The following is an 18660-nucleotide window of genomic DNA, read 5'->3' as shown; positions in this document are numbered from 1 at the left end:
TGGAATGACCTCCCCCTGAGGTACGGCTTGCCATAACATCAGTGTTGTTTCATCAGCAGGTGAAGACACATCTATCTCTTTGCCCGGGCTTTCAGGGAGGAGTGGGGTGTATTGCATATTTGATTGTAGGTTGCTGCTGGTGGTATCTAAATTCTGCATTTTGTTTAATGCTGTTAAATGATTGGGTTTGGACCAAATACATTTCTACCCTGAGACCTTTAGGTGAAGGTGAATTATAACTATTTTTAATTAAATTAATTTATACAGTGAAGCCCAATATGGCATTAAAAGCTCATGATTGGGGGTTCGGGTTTGTTTTTTCCTAGCACATCACTAGAATGAATCTCTGGCTTTGTTAATATTGTTGCGTGACACCCCAATATCTGAGCGGTGCGAGATTCCAGGGGTTTCAGGCACTTACCCAGAGTTTGTGTTTCCTTTTGCAAGTGAGACACAGCAGACACCGTGGTGTCTTTAGGATATATGGTTTATATGTACATATGTACAACCTGAGCCTACAATGGAGGGGCTCACAGTATCAACACCCCAAGAGGATCATGTTGTTCCCATCGCTGCAGTCTTGGATTCAAACAGAAAGCAAACATTGGTCTCTAACATTGCTTTTCTTCTAGGTCACATCTTTCCTAACCTCTCTACTCTAAACTCTGGCTTTGTCTGTTGAGTAATGGGGCCCTATCCATTTGCTGTCTAGCACAAGCCCTTTAATACTTTATTTCCTTAAGGAGATTAACCCGGCTTGATTAACTATTAACACTTGCTGAATCCAGCGATTAGAAGTGCCTCCTACTCACCTTAACACCCCAACCCTTGATTAAATTCTAACATTTACTGGATCTGGAGATTAGAGAGGTCTGGCACCTGCAAACTCATAACACCACACTGCCAAGTTTCTCTTTATTCCTGGTTTCACCTACCAAGGAATCTGTGTTTTTTCATTTAAGGATGTAGACAGGCCTGAGTGACAGCTGGACTTTATATTCCCATCAGTGTGTGTATGTGTCAACTACTTTTTGTCTCTTCCTCCTCCTAACCAACCTTTGGTGCACACTGAAACCTGCAAGACACCCAACCGAGCTTCACTGGAATGTCTGCTACCTTCCCTAGCTAACATTCCAGCTTGAGCCTGCGGCCCAGCTGCAGAGTCCTTGGCTTGCACCATCAGCCATCTTTTCCTTTTAGTTTCACTTCATAGCCCGATGAAGAGCTCTGGAGAACTTTGCAAGCCCAAAAGCTATTTTGTGCCATTTTGGCCTAATCAAATCAATTTTTGGCCTAACTGCCCTTATTGTCTGGATTTTGGAATTTCCAGAAGGGCTGCAAAGGGTGACTAGCCAAAAATAAGTTCGGCGGCCTTAAGATGCCATCTTTTGCCGCCGTCACGATTGCTGGCAAAACTCTCCCTGGGCGGAACTGCTCTGATTTTCGACGGCGGCGGTTCCGCCGGGCCAGCCCGATGGCAAGCAGGAGGCGCCGCAGTGCTTCCCCCTCGCGGCTCCGGGGCTCCTCGGCAGCCTGGCTGGTGAGGTCACCTCCCTTCGCCCGTCCTCTCGCGGCGAGGCTCCTCCCGACGCCGCCCGACGCCGCCGCCGCAGTGACAGCTGAGCCCGGGCTTCCTCGTCGCTCGGCGGTTCTCTGCGCCTACCTTTGCAGCCAAGGAGCGCCGCTCGGGTCGCCTGCCCGTCGTCCTCGAGGAAGGAAAGGGTCGGGAGGCGCAGCTGGCGGGGTGGGGGAGGCAACATGGCTGATGATTTCGGTTTCTTCTCCTCGTCGGAGAGCGGAGCAGCCGAGGCCGCCGAAGAGGACCCGGCCGCCGCTTTCCTGGCTCAGCAAGAGAGCGAGATCGCGGGCATCGAGAACGACGAGGGCTTCAGCACCGCCGACGGGGCCGCGGGAGGCAGCCAGGAGGCAGCCGAGGCGCCGGGTGAGCCGGAGCGGCGAAGGGCAAAGAAGCGGCGCGCGGGCCTGCGCCGAGATGCGGCGGGCGAGCCGGGCTTCTCGGGGGTGCGGGCGGGGGAGACGCCGCGGGACACCTGCTTGGCATGCAGAAGGTCACGGGTTCCCTCCCAGCCACCTCTGGGTAGGGCTGGGAACGACCCTGCTGTCAGTACCGCCGCTAGATGGACCAGTTGCCGGACTCGGTGCTGGGGCAGCTCCCCGTGTTTCTGTGCATTCCTGCTCGGCCTGGGTATAAAGATGAAGGGCGGACAGAAGGATGGCTTGGAGGGAGCCTCTGAGGTTCCTCTGTCTCTCCTTGGGGTGGGAGAAGAGGAAGTGGTACTCCCTGTCCGCCATCCCCTAGGTCTTGGCCGTCTGCATCCTGGCAGAGATGTCTTTGCCTCTGCTACAAATTATAACTTTGCCTGCTTTTGATGCAGTCTTTGGTAGAGCACTGTCCTCTTTTTCTAGCTCAGCCCTTTAGGTCAGGAAGCAGGTGTGCTTTGGATTTGGGACTCATAGGAAACAGAGGCCTTTTACTCTTCAGGACAACCTCTGCAGCCACAGGAAGGGAATCAGAGTTGGGAGAGGTCTCAAAGACCATCTGGGCCAACCAGCTGCTGCTGCAGACGCCCCCTTCTACACCTAGGGGCTTTGATAGTTAGCATCTTTTGGCCAGGTGTGAACAGTTGGCCCAAGGCAGAACAGCCCCAGTGTGGCCCACAGAGAGAGCTCTCACTAGTCTTCCTTGGCTGGGATGAGGCAGGCAAGTATTAGGCCCAAGTGCTAGGCTGGAGAGAGATGATATAGAAGGAAGGGACCATTCTTAGGAGACAGGCCTCCTGAAGCTCAAGGCCGACTTTGGGAGGAGTCCTTACAAATGTTGCCAGACCAGATCCAGGCTTCCTGGGTGTAGCCAACTATTCAGGGTGTGTGCATGGTGCCAAGGAAAAGCAAGGGCATCCACAAGGAAGTGACATAAGGAAAGGAAGGAATAGGTTCTCTTACCATGGGAAAAGCACAAGGAATGCTGCCCCTTTGTCCTTTGACTTACTCTCCTCCTTTGCCTTAGCTCTGCTGAGGGTTGTCAACTTTTTCAGCTGGCCTGCTCCTGTGCCTTTGCCATCAGCCTGGGTTGTGGGGATTTTCCACTGCTGGATCTCATTGCCAAAAAAGCTTCTTAATTTCTGCATGTCATGCTGCTGTTGAAAACAGAACAAGTGAAAAAGACAAGTCCATTCTTGGCTCTGCTTAGTCAGGAGCCCTGAAACGATCTCCTTCCCAAGCAAGAAAGTTACACTCTTTAGCCATAGTTACTGTTTTCAAAGGTCTTGTGAACTGAAAACACACTGTCCCCATTTGGCCTTTCCAAGCATGCTCCAAGTAAGAAACCTAGAGTCTCAGAACCTGTTTAAACAGTTGACAAGGAATCTCCCGCTTCTTTGCAGCCCATTAAATATCTGGAGCCAGCCCCCTTCTTCTTATGCACTGGCTGATCTCAAGGACTGTATATATTTCCATTGACCTCTAAGTAAACATGTATGGGATCAGGCTGCTGATTTGTTAACTTAATTTTGTTTCTTCCATTGTACATCCACTCACTCTTTCCTATATTCCCACTATTTCCCCACACCAGTTCATGCATCTGATGAATTAAATTCTAGCTTAGAGAAATCCATGCCCACAATTTGCACCCTCATCTAACCAGCTTTTCTTAGTAACATCCCACTGTGCCTTACCCTCAATGCAAAAATTACAATGTCCCATTTAACTCAGTGGGGACTTATTTCGAAGTAAATTCCTATCATCTCCTGCTATCAGATTTGCTTGCAGTGCTGAGGAAAGGAGGCTTCTGGCTTCTAATAACTGCAGAACTTCTGATCTCAGCAGTTGCTCACAGGTGCCACAGTTACCAGGTCCTTATCCAAGGGCTTAGAGATTAATGAAAATGAGGCGCAAATTGATGGACTGGCTTTTACTGAGAAGGCTGCACCAAAGACTCTAACAGCAACCACAACCATTGGCTTGGCTACTTAGGACTTATTTTGGGGTGCTGGAATATAGGGGTGAGCATTCCAGATTCCTGCACTTTCTGTCCCCAGATTCTGAGACTCTGGATTTTCTCTCTGTCTTCCAACTTCCACACATTGCTGTGTTTACCTGTCTGACACAGACCTCCCACTTTTGTAATCCAGTCAAACCATGAGCTGGTCCCATAATATAACCCATTCCACCAGCCTTTCCCCAACCTGCTGCCTTCCAGATGTTTTTGGCTACAGCTTCCATTAGCCTAAGTGGCACAAATGGCTACTAACACGTTTTTATTTTTTTTCTTCTGCAGCTGATTTTGACAGCAATGGGGCCACTGTGAACGGAGACCTCTATCAGGTGAGATCCTCTGAGAGAAACTTGTGGTCTATGGGACCAATGAATGTAGCCTGTGTAGTACATGCCCAGCAGGAATTACTAGACCCCCAGAGTTCAGAGCAGGTTCTTTGAGGCATCTCATCTAATACTATTGGCTTCTTTGCAGTTTTCTCAAAGAAAAGGGGACAGGTTTGTGGGTGATCTGGAATACTAGCCACCAGCCCTTCTGTTTCCAGTTGAGATTGGCCATAACATTCTCTTCCCCTAGAATAATTCAACCCTTGCAGCTGCTTATGGGCATCACATATAGCAGGGATGTGGATCTAGATGGGGAAGAGCCACAGCTCAGTGGTAGAGGACCTGGCTTTCTTTGCATGCTGAAGGCCCCTTGCTCAATGCGCAGCTTCTCCAACTAGGGCTGGAAATGTCCCTGGTCCAGCTATCCTGGAGAATTGCTGCCAGTCAGTGTAGACAACACTGAGCTAAATGGACCAAAGTCCTAGAAGTCAGAGGCTTTCGTTGTCTGTCTGTGGGTTGGTTGGAATTTGTTTTGTTTTGTTTTAGTCTTGAAAAGTGAATGGTTATCTGGTGGGTTCCTATGTTGTGCTGCTGTGATTGCTACTGATACGATGGCTGAAAGAATGGTTTTGTGCTGTCTTTTGTGTTCTAGTCAGATGGTGCTCCGTAAGCGCACCTTCTCCCTCCACACGGGCCCTTTAGCCTCCCGTTTCTGCTGACATTAGCCTCCAGTTGCTTAGCGCTCTTACAATGCTGTGTGTGGGCAAGCACTTACAAGCTGCCAAGGAGGAATTCAACACGCGCTGCCCTTTCGGATGCCATCCCACACCATGACGTAGGAACAAGCCCGGTCTGCTCGGGTAGATGGAGAGGCAGCGGCTGTTGTGGAGCGCTTCACTCCCTCCTTGTTGTGGTATCGACTTGCTTTATAGCAGCATAATCCCATTGGAGATGGGTAGACTTAATTAGATTACCGGATTCGGGTGCGGGTGGAGGGTAATCCAATAGCCTTGCTCTACACGACAAGCAGCAATAGTTGTGAAGCTGAGAGAGCTTTGCGCTCAATTGCAGCCGCCTTTCCTCTCCAACTTGAACCCCCTTGGGGTCTGACTTTTGATTCTGGAAAAGCAATCCACCTATCTTTAGGAACATAGGACATTGCCTTATACAGTCTGACCATTGGCTCACCTAGCTCAGTGTTGTCTACAGGGACTTGCCAGAAGCTATCCAGAGTTTCAGGCAAGGAATTTCCCCCACCTAAAGAAGTTGGGAATTGAACCTGAGGTCTTTTGTATGCAGAGCAGATGCTCGACTGCTGAACTATGGCATTACCTTCTCTTACTTGCTTCCAGACATAACAAACAAGATAACAGTTTGTGGACCCTAAGCTTTCATATAGCCAGAGAGCCAGCCAAAATAGCAAACTCAAGGTTGTAGAGAGAGTTTGAGGCATGCTGGGAAATACTTGTGGAATTATATTGGAGTGACAGTGCTAACATCTGAATAGTGCTTGCATGCACATCTGTCAAAGCATGTTCACTCTTTGGAAAATAGTCCAGCCAGACTTTTAAGGCAGTCTTGGCCAGTTTCTTCAGGCTGGAGGTGTGGATGTGTTCATTTGCACATTCCACGAGGGACACCAGTTTTAGGGCTGGAATAATTTCCCTTCAAGAGCCTAGGAATTGAGGGGAAAGTGTGGAGTCCTCTTGTTGTTACAGGAGAAGTAAGAAGAAAGTGGTGCCCCCAATACAGAGCTGATTTGGTGCAAATCAAAACTCTAGAATCATAGAATCATAGAGTTGGAAGAGACCACAAGGGCCATCGAGTCCAACCCCCTGCCAAGCAGGAAACACTATCAGAGCACTCCTGACATATGGTTGTCAAGCCTCTGCTTAAAGACCTCCAAAGAAGGAGACTCCACCACACTCCTTGGCAGCAAATTCCACTGTCGAACAGCTCTTACTGTCAGGAAGTTCTTCCTAATGTTTAGGTGGAATCTTCTTTCTTGTAGTTTGGATCCACTGCTCCGTGTCCGCTTCTCTGGAGCAGCAGAAAACAACCTTTCTCCCTCCTCTATGTGACATCCTTTTATATATTTGAACATGGCTATCATATCACCCCTTAACCTCCTCTTCTCCAGGCTAAACATGCCCAGCTCCCTTAGCCGTTCCTCATAAGGCATCGTTTCCAGGCCTTTGACCATTTTGGTTGCCCTCCTCTGGACACGTTCCAGTTTGTCAGTGTCCTTCTTGAACGGTGGTGACCAGAACTGGACACAGTACTCTAGGCAACAACCTGTTGGCCAGGGGTGCCAACTTGAATACAGTAGTACCTCAGGTTAAGTACTTAATTCGTTCTGGAGGTCTGTTCTTAACCTCAAACTGTCCTTAACCTGAAGCACCACTTTAGCTAATGGGGCCTCCTGCTGCTGCTGCTGCACTGCCGGAGCCCGATTTCTGTTCTTATCCTGAAGCAAAGTTCTTAACCTGAAGCACTATTTCTGGGTTAGCGGAGTGTGTAACCTGAAGTGTATGTAACCTGAGCTACCACTGTAAAGTATTGGGGCAGGGGGCAGGTAAGCCCTGCCCAGCACAGTCCATCACATGACAAGGTGCACACACACCAGCTGAATGGCAATACCCATCAACTTGGGTGGCGGCTCAAATATTTAATTGGGGGAGGCACAGACTCCTCGGCCTATAGGAGTTGGCGTCTATGTTGTAGGCTGCCGGGTGGCAGATAAAAACTTCCTTGAGGACTAGATGCGAGTGCAGCCTTTTTGCCACACCCCACCTCATCTGACTTTAATGTTTCCCTTCCTGTGGCTGCTAGCCACGTATCACATTTCTCTCTAGTGACACATTCCTTGTCTTTACCTCAGTGCCTCTCACAAGAGACCAGGTGTGGCCAATTCTGCCCCATTATCAAATTATTCCTGCACTACAGCTTTGTTTCAACAACAGATGTTGCAAGAAGGAATGGCAAACAAACCGGGAGAATTAGATTGGCTAATTCTATAGTGACCCATGAAACTTAAGGGGAAAGCGCATTCTGTGGGAATTCAGGGGCAGCCCAGTATAGGAAAGAGCCCCCCATCCCACAGAATGGTAAGGCTGCACAAGTTATTCTGGCACAAGCACTAACAGTAAAAATGCAATCATAATAAAATAGCCAACAGCTTGTTGCCTTTTCATGACACTCAAAATCAGGCAGTTACCTCACGTTGCCTAATGGTAAGGTCAGCCGTTCCCTCTTATAGTGGGATTCTTTCAGCTTTCAGCCAGTCCTGTCCCTGCTTGCATAGCTTGACTACTGAATAGCTAACTATCTTCAGGTATCTGTTCCAGAGAGCTAGCTGTGTTAGTCTGTTGGTGCAAAAATGAAGAAGAATCTTGTGGCATTTGTGGAAAAGCCCTAAGCCTTTTCCTGAATTGGCTGTGAGTTCCTATCCCTTCACCCCCTAAGGATTTTTGAACTGTTTTGGCCATGGTGGCTGGAGCTGAGGGGAGCTGGAGTCAAAGTACACCCATAAGGCCACAGGTCACCCACATCCCTGATGTAGTGGTGGTGGGGACCTCTGCCTGGGCGTAATCTGCAGTCTCACTAGATTCAGCCTCCACCTGCCATCCAGTCCCATTTATCTTTTTATATCACGGAAAAACTCTTTTCAGGGTACAGTTCCTAACTGTAGTAATACTGTTCCTGGACTGAACCATTTAGAGAGGTGAGGGGGATGCGAGACTTGAACCTTTCTCCCTGACCCACTAGCTTTTTGCATGGGGCAAGACTCTGTTGTTGCTTTGAGGGAAATCTCATTCTTCTCCCTCCTCACCTTCAGTGGCCCGGTCCAGAAACAATTTTATTACTTGATTTGTGTAAATTTGGTCATAGAAATTTGCTTTCTTTTTGAAATGGAATCTAAAATTCAAATAAATGCTTCAATGGATTCTGATGTTTGGAATAAGATGGAAAGGCTAGGTGAGAGAGCTGCTTCACTCAGATAATCAACTGCAAAGTGACTGACCAATAAAATGTTGTATGTAAATGGAACCGATACTTTGGGCCTTCTCAAATGCTGCAGCTGGCTGATTTAATTACTATGATTACTAGCCTTTAAATAAAGGTGACCACTTCTAGCACTTCCCGCATGATTTCAGATTGAGGCTGCAGTAATTGCCATGACAATGGCCCTGGGTGGCGTCAGGGTGGTTTTAGAGCCGATTGAAACAATTGCCCGGCTAGGATTAGAGAAAGATCTCCTCAAGAAGTCACTAACCTTCTCAAGACTGACTGTGACATCAGAGGGATGACATCACAGAGGAACAGCTTGCAGCCGTTCCTCCTTAGAACTGTAGGTGCTTGCCTGTTGCACAGACATGAAAATCACGTTGGCAGCGAATAGCACGTTGGATAAGGCTGGGCAGGTACATGGCTGATGAAGGGTTTCTATTGGGCAGCATAGGAGTGTAGCTTTCAGAAGGATAAGCTTATACCAGACTAGGTTCAAGGTGCTGGTATGTACTGATGCAGAAAACCCTATGCAGCTTGGGTGTAGGATACCTAAAATGTTGTCTCACCCCCTACATACCCAATTGATCACTGTATCCTGCAAAAACCATCCTACCAGGTGGTTCATTCCACATGGTGTTGGAATTGGGCCTTTAGTGTGCAGCATCTACCCTTCGAAAGTCCCTCCCGTTGCATATCGGTCACCTTCTCTATTGTCTTTCTGGTGCCTGCTAAAACATTCCTCTTTCAACAAGCCTTCTGAAATCTTTACCCTAGTTGGTATCTCTCTTGGAATGTAACTGATTTTAGGCCTGTGCTGCTGTTCTAAGCTCTTTTTATATGTATGATCATATTTAAGAATTGCTTTTATATATGTGTTATATGTTTTATATATGTGGCGCCGTGGTCTAAACCACTGAGCCTAGGGCTTGCTGATTGGAAGGTCGGTGGTTCGAATCCCCGCGACAGAGTGAGCTCCCGTTGCTTGGTCCCTGCTCCTGCAGTTCAAAAGCACGTCAAGTGCAAGTAGATAAATAGGTACCGCTCCGGCGGGAAGGTAAACGGCGTTTCCGTGCGCTGCTCTGGTTTCACCACATGGACCCAGAAAAACTGTCTGCAGACAAACGTCAGCTCCCTCAGCCAGTAAAGCGAGATGAGCGCTGCAACCCCAGAGTCGTTTGCGACTGGACTTAACTGTCAGGGGTCCTTTACATTTTTTATGTTTTATATGTGTGTAAATCACTTTGGGATGCCACATGGGAAGCAATTCATAAATGAAATAAATAAATAAATAAATAAATAAATAAATAAGTACCATAATTTTCAGGCAATTGTGCTAGGGCTCTTGAACCTTCTTCACAGTTTCCATTCTTTTCCACCTTGTTCACGGAATGGACCTTGGGAAAAGGTTGTTTATATCTGCTGGAGAACTAGGATTAGGACTTCACCATAATTTGGTGCAAGACTTTTCATGCTGCTTCTTATCCCACGTAGACTTGTGGTTGACTGAGACTATGGGTGGGTATGGGAGAGGAGTTCACTTCCCACCACTGGGAAACTCCTCTCTCTTGGGGGCCTGCATCTGGTGTTGGGTCAAAGAGACAGGTTAGAGATGCCTACCCTACTGCTCCACAGCTTCCCCAACAGAGGTTGTCTTGGCTGTGGGTTGAAGGAACCCGGAACTGTGGTTTTGGGTGAGTTGCCAAAGTTCTCCTGAGTTAGCAAAGCTCATTTGATGTCAAATCCACATCAAAATAGAGTCTTTAGTGTTATTGGCCTGGTCCTGTGGAATGCTCTGCCAATAGAGATTCAGCAGGCACATTTTGTTTCAACCTTTAAATGCTTACTGAAAACTTTTCTATTCTGCCTGGCTTATGCAGGCAATTCAGAATCCATATTTCCATAACAGTTAGTTGATGGACTCTGACGGCCCAGTATACCTGAAGGAGCGTCTCCACCCCCATCGTGCAGCCCAGACACTGAGATCCAACGCCGAGGGCCTTCTGGCGGTTCCCTCACGGTGGGAAGTGAGGTTACAGGGAACCAGGCAAAGGGCCTTCTTGGTAGTGGTGCCCACCCTGTGGAACGCCCTTCCATCAGATGTCAAGGAAATAAACAACTATCTGATTTTTAGAAGACATCTGAAGGCAGCCCTGTTTAGGGAAGTTTTTAATGTCTGATGTTTTGTATTGTTTTCAATATTCTGTTGGGAGCTGCCCAGTGTGGCTGTGGAAACCCAGCCAGATGGGCGGGGTATAAGTAAAAAAAATAATAATTATTATTTATTTATATTGTATGTGTTTTATTTTACATAGATATTATTGCAAACTGCTTTGATATATTTTATGATACAGTGATACATAAATGCTTTTATGAATAAAGAAAGAGATCCTGGATCTCACGAACTATTGCTTTTGCTTAAAGGAATCCAATGGGCCCACGGATGCCTATGCAGCCATTGCTAGAGCTGACCGGCTGACGCAGGAGCCTGAGAGCATCCGCAAATGGCGAGAGGAGCAGAAAAAGAGACTGCAGGAGTTGGGTAGGAATGAGAAGGAGCAAATATAAACTGTACAAATGTCTGTTTTGTACTTCTAATGCAGATTTTTGAGGGGCAGACGGAGCTGGCCCAAGCTGTTATGACATACTTTGTCAATCCGGCTCTGTCCAGGTGCTGTGGACTACAACTCCCATCAGCCCCAGCCAGCAAAAATGTCTGAGGCGGTGCTGAGTACCCAAGGCCAGTCAAGTTATTTGGGCACCAGAGGCAGAAAATTGTCCCAAGTGTGCCTCTCTTCCATGGCTATAAAAATACAACAAATTAAAATAAGTAACAGTTTGACACCCCAAATCAGCTTCCTCACTCTGGTTAATGGGAGAGCCAACTCCCAGGAGCAGAAACCTGTGAATAATGAATTGAGGGGTAGGAGGATTTCATCAGAGAAAAGGCTACAAGGAAGAACTTTAAAGGGTAAAATGAAAAAGTCATTGTAGATCTGTAGAGGGTTGCAGGGGATGAAAAGCCACTAGGATAATAGGGACGTATATGTGGCTGGGGCTGAGGGAGTTGGGAAACATAGAATAATTAAGAAGATGGCAGTGGAACCTAAAACATCCAAATATAGTGAGAAGGCAGTAGGGAAAGACATATACATTAGGGGTTCTAGACAGAATTTTAGCCACAAGCTTCACCTCAGGAGAGCTATTTTCATGGGGCTTCAGCTGGATATACAGAACTAGTAGGCCTCCTTCATAACACAGAGCCTGACTAGTTGGGTGTACACTGATTTGTCTCCTAGTGCTTATGCTCCTCCCTCATTTCCACTTAGTCCACTGCCTGTGTGCCCACATCTTTGCCCTTGTTATCTGTGTTCTGAGACTGCTTAGAGCAGCACTTGGGCTATATCTTGTGAAGGGGCTCTTCCATATTGTTACAGCCAGCAGCTCCCTGCCTCAGCTTCCTTCCAAGGGCTGTGGCAAAAGGACAGCAGCTCACTGGTACAGCATCTGCTTAGCATGGAGAAGGTCCTAGGTTTTATTCTCAGCATCTCCTCAGGGCCAGCTTTGTGAGGTGCTGGGCTGCGGCTGAGACTTGTCTCTGTCGCCATCCTTCTGCCCAGCAGTTATGTGTCGTTCTCCTTTCAGATGTGACCTCCAAGGTGTTAGAGCAGGAATGGCGTGAAAAGGCCAAGAAGGACTTGGAAGAGTGGAACTTGCGGCAGAACGAGCAGATGGAGAGGAACAGGGCCAACAACAGGTATGACTGGGCGGGACAGCTTTTAGCCCCTGCCAATAATAGCTCACTTCACCCCCGGCACCTGCCAAAGTATCAGAGCTGCCCCTGGGAGCCATAGCGCAGCCTGAGAAAAGGGACCTCGCTCTTTTGGCTCCCACACATCCCTGGGGGCAGGCTGGGTAAGGGAGCTTGGAGATAAAAACCCTGAACCGTATTTCTACCAGGCCACACCATCACAGTTGTGCAATAAATTTATATGGGCCAAATACAGTGGTACCTTGGGTTAAGTACTTAATTCATTCCGGAGGTCTGTTCCTAACCTGAAACTGTTCTTAATCTGAAGCACCACTTTAGCTAATGGGGCCTCCTGCTGCCGCCGCGCCGCCGGAGCACGATTTCTGTTCTCATCCTGAAGCAAAGTTCTTAACCTGAAGCACTATTTCCGGGTTAGCGAAGTCTGTAACCTGAAGCGTATGTAACCCGAGGTACCACTGTAATGGATTCTGGTGAGAGTGCCTCACCAGGCAGCAAGACTGGTCACTCTTGCATTCAGATCTGCAACACGCAGGCGAGCCTTTTCACATTATCTGCTGCATGACTTCAAGGCATTGCCAGACTAGTTACTGCAAACATTCTGGGTGGGTTTCCTTTGACTCCCTTGCAGTCAATCTGAGATTTGGGTTCGCTGCTTCCTAGAAGCTGCTGTCTCTGTTTTTGTGGGGTTATGGACCATGCCAAATATTTCATCTCCATAAGGGGGCTGCCTTCTGTCACTCCTAAGCGTTTGACTAATGAATCTCTAACCAACCCATGGGAGCTTCCCCATGCCTCGTCTCCTGCTTTGTCTGATTCTGTTGCTCCTCCAAGGGCACTAACCCACCTTTCTCTCTTTAACTCTTTGCTGCCTCTCTGCTGTGCTGCTTTCTTCTGTCTCTGGGTCACACCGTAGGATTGCTGACAAAGCCTTTTACCAGCAGCCGGATGCCGATGTGATTGGCTACGTGTACGTCTCTCTATTGCTCTTTTCCCCTTTGGGTCCTTTCCTAAGTGGATCTCCTGTATGCGGCTGTTGGGCTCTATTCCCTAAGCTTAAGTTTGCTAGTTACACAAGAGCTCAGGTGTGCATTTGAGGGTCTCTTTGTTGCCAGACATTTTACAAGTGAAGAAAGGGCTTGTGCAAATGTTTCAGGATGGCTAATGCTGCATTGGTTCCTCCCTTTTATACAGAGAGTTTCCAGGCATATATTCAGAGCATGAGTGCAGCCATTTGACTGAATAGTTTCCCCCAGTTTCCTTTAGAAAGTCTAGTGCTTCTTTGATATTGTTGTACTCAGAGCCATTCCTATCCCAAGAGGGTTTTGGCTGATCTTTATGTGCTGTTTCTTTTCTTTTGAGAACTTTTTATTGCAGAAAAGGAAACAAATAATATTAATTTGTTTGAGTTCAGAAAGGTGAACTGAAAGCGACTTAGAAATACAAACATATTCCAAAATAACTTACACATAAAGCAACGAGACATTATAGCAGCTATAACAAACATGACACGTGGGAAAGTGTTTCCATTACTAATTGTGCTTTGTGTTTCTCTGCCACTTAAGGCAGTTCCTTTATTGTTGATTGTTCTTTCCTGATAAGTAAGTGGCAGTGCCCTTTAATCTTCTTTTGATGTGAAAGGCAATCTATTTTCAATCTCCAGTTAACCAAGCAATTCCTCTTGGCTACCTGACTGGCATAGTACCATAGATAAGGAGGTGCTTGCCTGCTTCTTTTTCTGAGCCTGACCCTTTGCTCGCTTGCCTCCTTCTCCAGGGCCTCGGAGGAAGCCTTCATGAAGGAGTCCAAGGAAGAGATGCCCGGCACCGAATGGGAGAAAGTGGCCCAACTCTGTGACTTCAACCCCAAGAGCAGCAAGCAGTCCAAGGATGTGTCGCGCATGCGCTCTGTGCTGATCTCTCTCAAACAGACACCCCTGGCCCGCTAGCCAAGCTGGAAAGGGGCTGGGGGCTGGGCCGGGGGCCGGGGTGAGGATGCCGAGTTGCTCTTTGGCCAGCGGATTTCGCTGCTGCACAACAACAGGCTTAGACGGCCACCAGTAGGGGACACCAAAAGCATCCCACCCCTGCCCCTTCCTCTCTCCTCCGTGCGTTTGCGTCACTCGGGCCGAGTGGTTGCCTGTACCCCTCCCCTTGGTTTTACTTTGCTTAAAGGGTGCATTGGTATCTTTTTCCACATATTTATTAACTGCGTGGTTCCTTGGGCAGCTGCCCTCCTTGGTTCACACACCTGCTGCCTTCGAGAAAGGTCACTCCCTGTTTTAGCGTCTGGGGCATTCACAGGCTTCCCTGGCCCCTGCTTATCCCATGAGACTTGGCCGGTAGAGTAGGCAAAACACAGTTCACTTTCCCAATACTTTGTACCAGACCCAGGAGGCACCACTCAATTGGAGCCCAAGGCTGCATGCAGGATTCCCCAAGTTAGGGGCTCCGCTCTTGTTGCTGCTTACCCCCAGCGAGAGTGAGCGGTGACCCTCAAGAGTAGGTAGAGTGTTGGAGCTTAGTCGTGCTTCCGAGCTGGTGCCTGACAGGCTTGGCAGAGAAAGAGGAGGGTGTCTGCAAGCCCTGGGGAGGGGGCGGCGGGGAGGGATGTACAAAAGGGAGAGGGCAATGAGGAAAACTGACCTAAAGACTTGGTGTGCTGAAATTGTAATGGAGGGACTGAACTTAAGATCTGTTTGAAGTCATGAAAGAGCTGCAGGGGGAAACGACAACAAGCCATTGTGCTAAGACTTGCTTCCACTAAGTGGAATGCTGTTTCTCCCCACCACCAGTTAGTTATTCCTGAATCAAAAGCCTGTTTTGGCTTAGGTGATGTAGAAGGGGAAGAATACAAGAAAGAATCCTGAGCACTTCCTTCATATTCTCATTCCCCACCTCTCTCATTTACATGCACACATGTGCCCCTCAAGGCATATTATTCTGTATTTGCAAAGGCAACACTAAGCACAGGGACGTGATATGGGGTTAACTGGATTTTTCTCAGAGAGATTGCTTCTTTCAGTTTGTGTGCTTCAAAGGGAAGGTAGATGAAAGCAGGGCAATTCTGTACTCATCTCCCACTAGGAGCTGTCTATGCCTTTTGGGCTTCTAAGCAAGCCAAGGTCCATTCTCTTACTGCCGCCACCCATAGTAAGTCAACACCCCCAAATCAAATACTGTACTTGAGAACGCATTCCTGTGCAGCTTGGAACAAAGTGCCACAGTATATCCAACAGGGCTTTCTTCCATATATATATATATATATATATGCACAGGATTGCAGTTTTAAAACACTTTACCAGCACAATCATGTCTGTTCAGAAGTAAGTTCCATGGAGTTCAATGAGGTTTACTGCTAAGTAAGTGGGTGTAGAATTTCAGCCTACACGTTTGATTTGAAGGCTGATTTCCCTCTATAAAGATTCAGAGATTTGCTGGACACCTTATGGTGCAGCTGATGACCTTGCTGCCATTAGGTCTCCCCAGCCCAGGTAACAAACAAACGTGGAGCTGAAATTACACTGAGACCAGTCCACTCTCCCAGTGCTGTGTGAAGAGTAAGTGATGATTCTGTAGTATTTGTCCCTTTCCATACTGCTGGCCTGCATCTTAGGCTCCTGCCGTCTCTTCCTTTATACCAGGAGAGGAGCCGACAGATTGCTCATTTTCCCATTGGGTGTATGTTCTGCTGTGAGGGGCTGCTTGGCTCCTCTAATGAAGGTTCTTCACCTTGAGTGAATGTGAACCTAATAGCAGAAAAACACAATGGCCACATGTGGCTGCAAGTGCGTATTTTGGAGTCTCAGGAATATATGGCCATTTGGGGGAGGGGGATCTGGGCTGGTTGTGCATTGTTGGCGAAGTTTTCAAGACCGCAGAAACAGCTGTAAGCACAGAATACATAGATGATCAGGGTTCACCTCCTTACTTGGGTTGGTTTTGCAGGGAGCTGCTTTGTGATTTTGCTTAAGTCCATGTATATTATTTAATGTGTTAAGGTCCTCGTGCGCTAAGCTCACCGTATCATTTTTGAACAGTGAAGCATGTGTATAAAAAAAAAGATCCACAGAGGAAACGGAAGTTCCTATCCCAGGGAAGTTCTTTCAAGGAGCTTTTGACAACATTTGAATTTTTCACATGTGGATTGTCGCATCAGCACCTTGCTCTTCAAAAATGATGTGATAAGCGTCGTGCAGGGGAAACGGTTTACAGTGTTAAAAAGTGGGTTGGTCTGGGCCTTGGCAGCTTCCAGAAAAAAGGATGTCTTCCTATGGGGAAAGGCAGCTCTTTTAGGTAACATGTTTAATAAGGTTCATGCTTCTCTCTAATCAGGAGCCCAACAGCTTTGGAAACAAACCCTATGCAGTACAACAACCTTGCAGGATCGAGGGAGCCTTGCAGTATATGCAGCTCAAAAAGCCTGCCCAGTCTTTGTCCAATATGCCCCGTTGGCCAAAGATGCTTTGATTTGCAATATAAAGTTTGTGACAACTGCATTACAACTCTCTGTTTGGGGGCTGTTGTTGCTAGCTAAGAGAAGCGCAGACAAAACTATATCTCTTCACAAGGGTTTGTTTTAGGGATGTTTCCTTTTGAACAATCCACATTCAAGTTACCTGAAGAGCTAGAGACGAGTGACAGATTCCAGACTGATGGCAGCTCCCTCTTCCACCATCAGCTACAGAGAACTTCACAGCATAGAGGAGACAGCTGGGAGCATTGGTGGTCTGACCACTCCTCACCGTATCCTCTGGAAACCAAGCTGTTTGCTTTGTACCCCGGGATGGATATCTGCACCGGAGTCCAGTAGCAAGAAACAGCCCCTGCTTGGAATCACCCAGTCAGCCCAGAATTTCACTACTACTATGTCTGGCACCCCAAGTGGCGGCAGCAGTAAGCTGGGGTGGCGCTTGGGGGAGGCGGGAGCTTTGCCTGCAGCTGCTCTGTCCCCCAACATTACAATCTGTGACTTTGTTTAACCACCTATTATCAATAAACTGCCACTACTCCATTCACAGTTTAAGGAGTCACAGAATCTTTCTTTCCATGCTTCTTTGAAATAATGGGGGAAGAGAATATTTGGGGCGATTAATATCCTAGGCCAAAGTTGGGGAGCAAGTGACCCTCTCAGTTGTTGTTGAACTACAAGACCTACCAGACTACCAGAACACCAGCCATGCTAGCTGGGGCTAATTATTGGCCAGTTTGAAGGCCACAGGTCCCCCAACTCTGTCCTAGGCTGAAGCCTTGCAATCCTCTGTTATAGGAGGGAGATGACCATTTTGAATACCTTTCTCTGAAGCAGCACTGGGAGTTTTTAGACACATAGAGACTGATTCTAGGCATGGTTAGTTGGCAGCTCCACTGTCTCCAGTGACAATTACTCTTAGGTAAGCATTCATGGTGTTGCTTCCTTAGACAAGTTCCACATAAGAAGCTTATGAAAGAAATTATGTTAGCAATGTTTGGGAGGCACACTTAATAATAGATTTTTCTTACTCCTTATTATATTAAAAAGTTCTAGCCTTGGTTTATAAGGTATTTATGGGGCAAACTTTTCTTAAGCAGTAAATACAGAATGTTTTTAAATGAGCCGTAGTTTTCCTATGTTCACAGACACATATTTGAATTCCTTTTTTCATTTTAAACGTTCTCTGAAACAAGAAGGAAAAATCCACTTCTTTAGCACACTCTAATTACCCCCAATTTTATGAAATAGAAGATGGTTCAAGCTTATTAGCTTTTAACTCATCTTTTCAGGCAGGTACATTCTGTTACCTTGATGAAAAGTTGCCTGCCTGTACATTTGTCTGAGACAGGTAGAATTATATCCACACACTTCACTAGAAAGAATTGTAATGCACTTTAAGAAAGCAGCTAACTACAAGTTTGTTGTAGCTAGTCTTGTGTTCTTGGAAATGCCTCTTCTTTCCCCACTGGCAAATAAAACTAAACTTATGCACTCTGCATTGACAGTCAGCAAAGCAACAGACTGCATTTAATGTTTGCCTGTCAACATAAGCCAAGCATAGTTTGGGCTTAGGCATAAATAAGTTATGTTCTACATTTCCTTCTGTAAGGCACTGAGCATCTCTCATAAAGTTGGAGTAATTCTCATTTTTAAACATCACTTAGTTTGTTAAAAAGACAAGAATGAATTACTGCTGGTGGGGCAGGATGAATCTGTAGGACAACTCTGCCCAGACATCTTGCTTCTGACCTCTGCACCCTGAAATTTTGTTGGAAAAGCTAACAGTTCTGATACCTCTGCCTTTCTGCTAATTCAGGAGAAGCCCAGTCTCCTGGAGAATCTAAAATCCTTAATGTCCAAGCAGCCATTGTGATGGAGGAGCTAGGAGGAACAGGGCTAAGGCTAAACATTAAAAATTATCAACTAACACTGCCCCATTGTAGTTGCAATCGTTTATTGCAGAGTTCTTATTTTGTGGCTGCAAATAGTAAAGCCAAAATAATGAACAGCTTCAGTGAAAGGATTTGGACTTATTAATATACAAACATAACTAGAAGGGAGAGAGGGGC

General features: G+C 47.0%; 2 protein-coding genes across 3 annotated transcripts in view; one reads left to right on the top strand and one right to left on the bottom strand.

The window, feature by feature from the left end:
• The window catches only part of FAF2 (Fas associated factor family member 2), a 32637-nt gene extending 24072 nt beyond the window's left edge, over window positions 1-8565 (bottom strand). Inside the window, exons 1-2 of the mRNA XM_080988630.1 lie at window positions 8453-8565; window positions 2965-3158 (exon numbers count right to left, since the gene is read on the bottom strand). Coding sequence (XP_080844756.1) covers window positions 2965-2967 — 3 coding nt within the window. The 5' untranslated portion in view covers window positions 2968-3158; window positions 8453-8565. The remainder of the gene's footprint in view (window positions 1-2964; window positions 3159-8452) is intronic.
• Window positions 1587-17137, top strand: CLTB (clathrin light chain B). Of its 2 annotated transcripts, XM_080989108.1 has the most exons (6): window positions 1587-1942; window positions 4298-4344; window positions 10774-10891; window positions 11995-12106; window positions 13035-13088; window positions 13895-17137. In XM_080989108.1, the coding sequence occupies exons 1-6, from the start codon at window positions 1759-1761 to the stop codon at window positions 14064-14066; spliced, it is 687 nt and encodes a 228-aa protein (XP_080845234.1). In that variant the 5' UTR covers window positions 1587-1758; the 3' UTR covers window positions 14067-17137. The 2 variants fall into 2 exon arrangements, with proteins under 2 accessions (XP_080845234.1, XP_080845235.1); XM_080989109.1 differs by lacking the exon at window positions 13035-13088 and having other exon boundaries at window positions 1591-1942.
• The last annotated feature ends 1523 nt before the right edge of the window (window positions 17138-18660 follow it).

This window comes from Podarcis pityusensis (assembly GCF_964106645.2).
Source record: "Podarcis pityusensis genome assembly, chromosome: 2".
Taxonomy (NCBI): Eukaryota; Metazoa; Chordata; class Lepidosauria; order Squamata; family Lacertidae; genus Podarcis; species Podarcis pityusensis.
The sequence above is the reverse complement of the archived record's forward strand: the minus strand, read 5'-3'. Positions and strand labels throughout refer to the sequence as shown.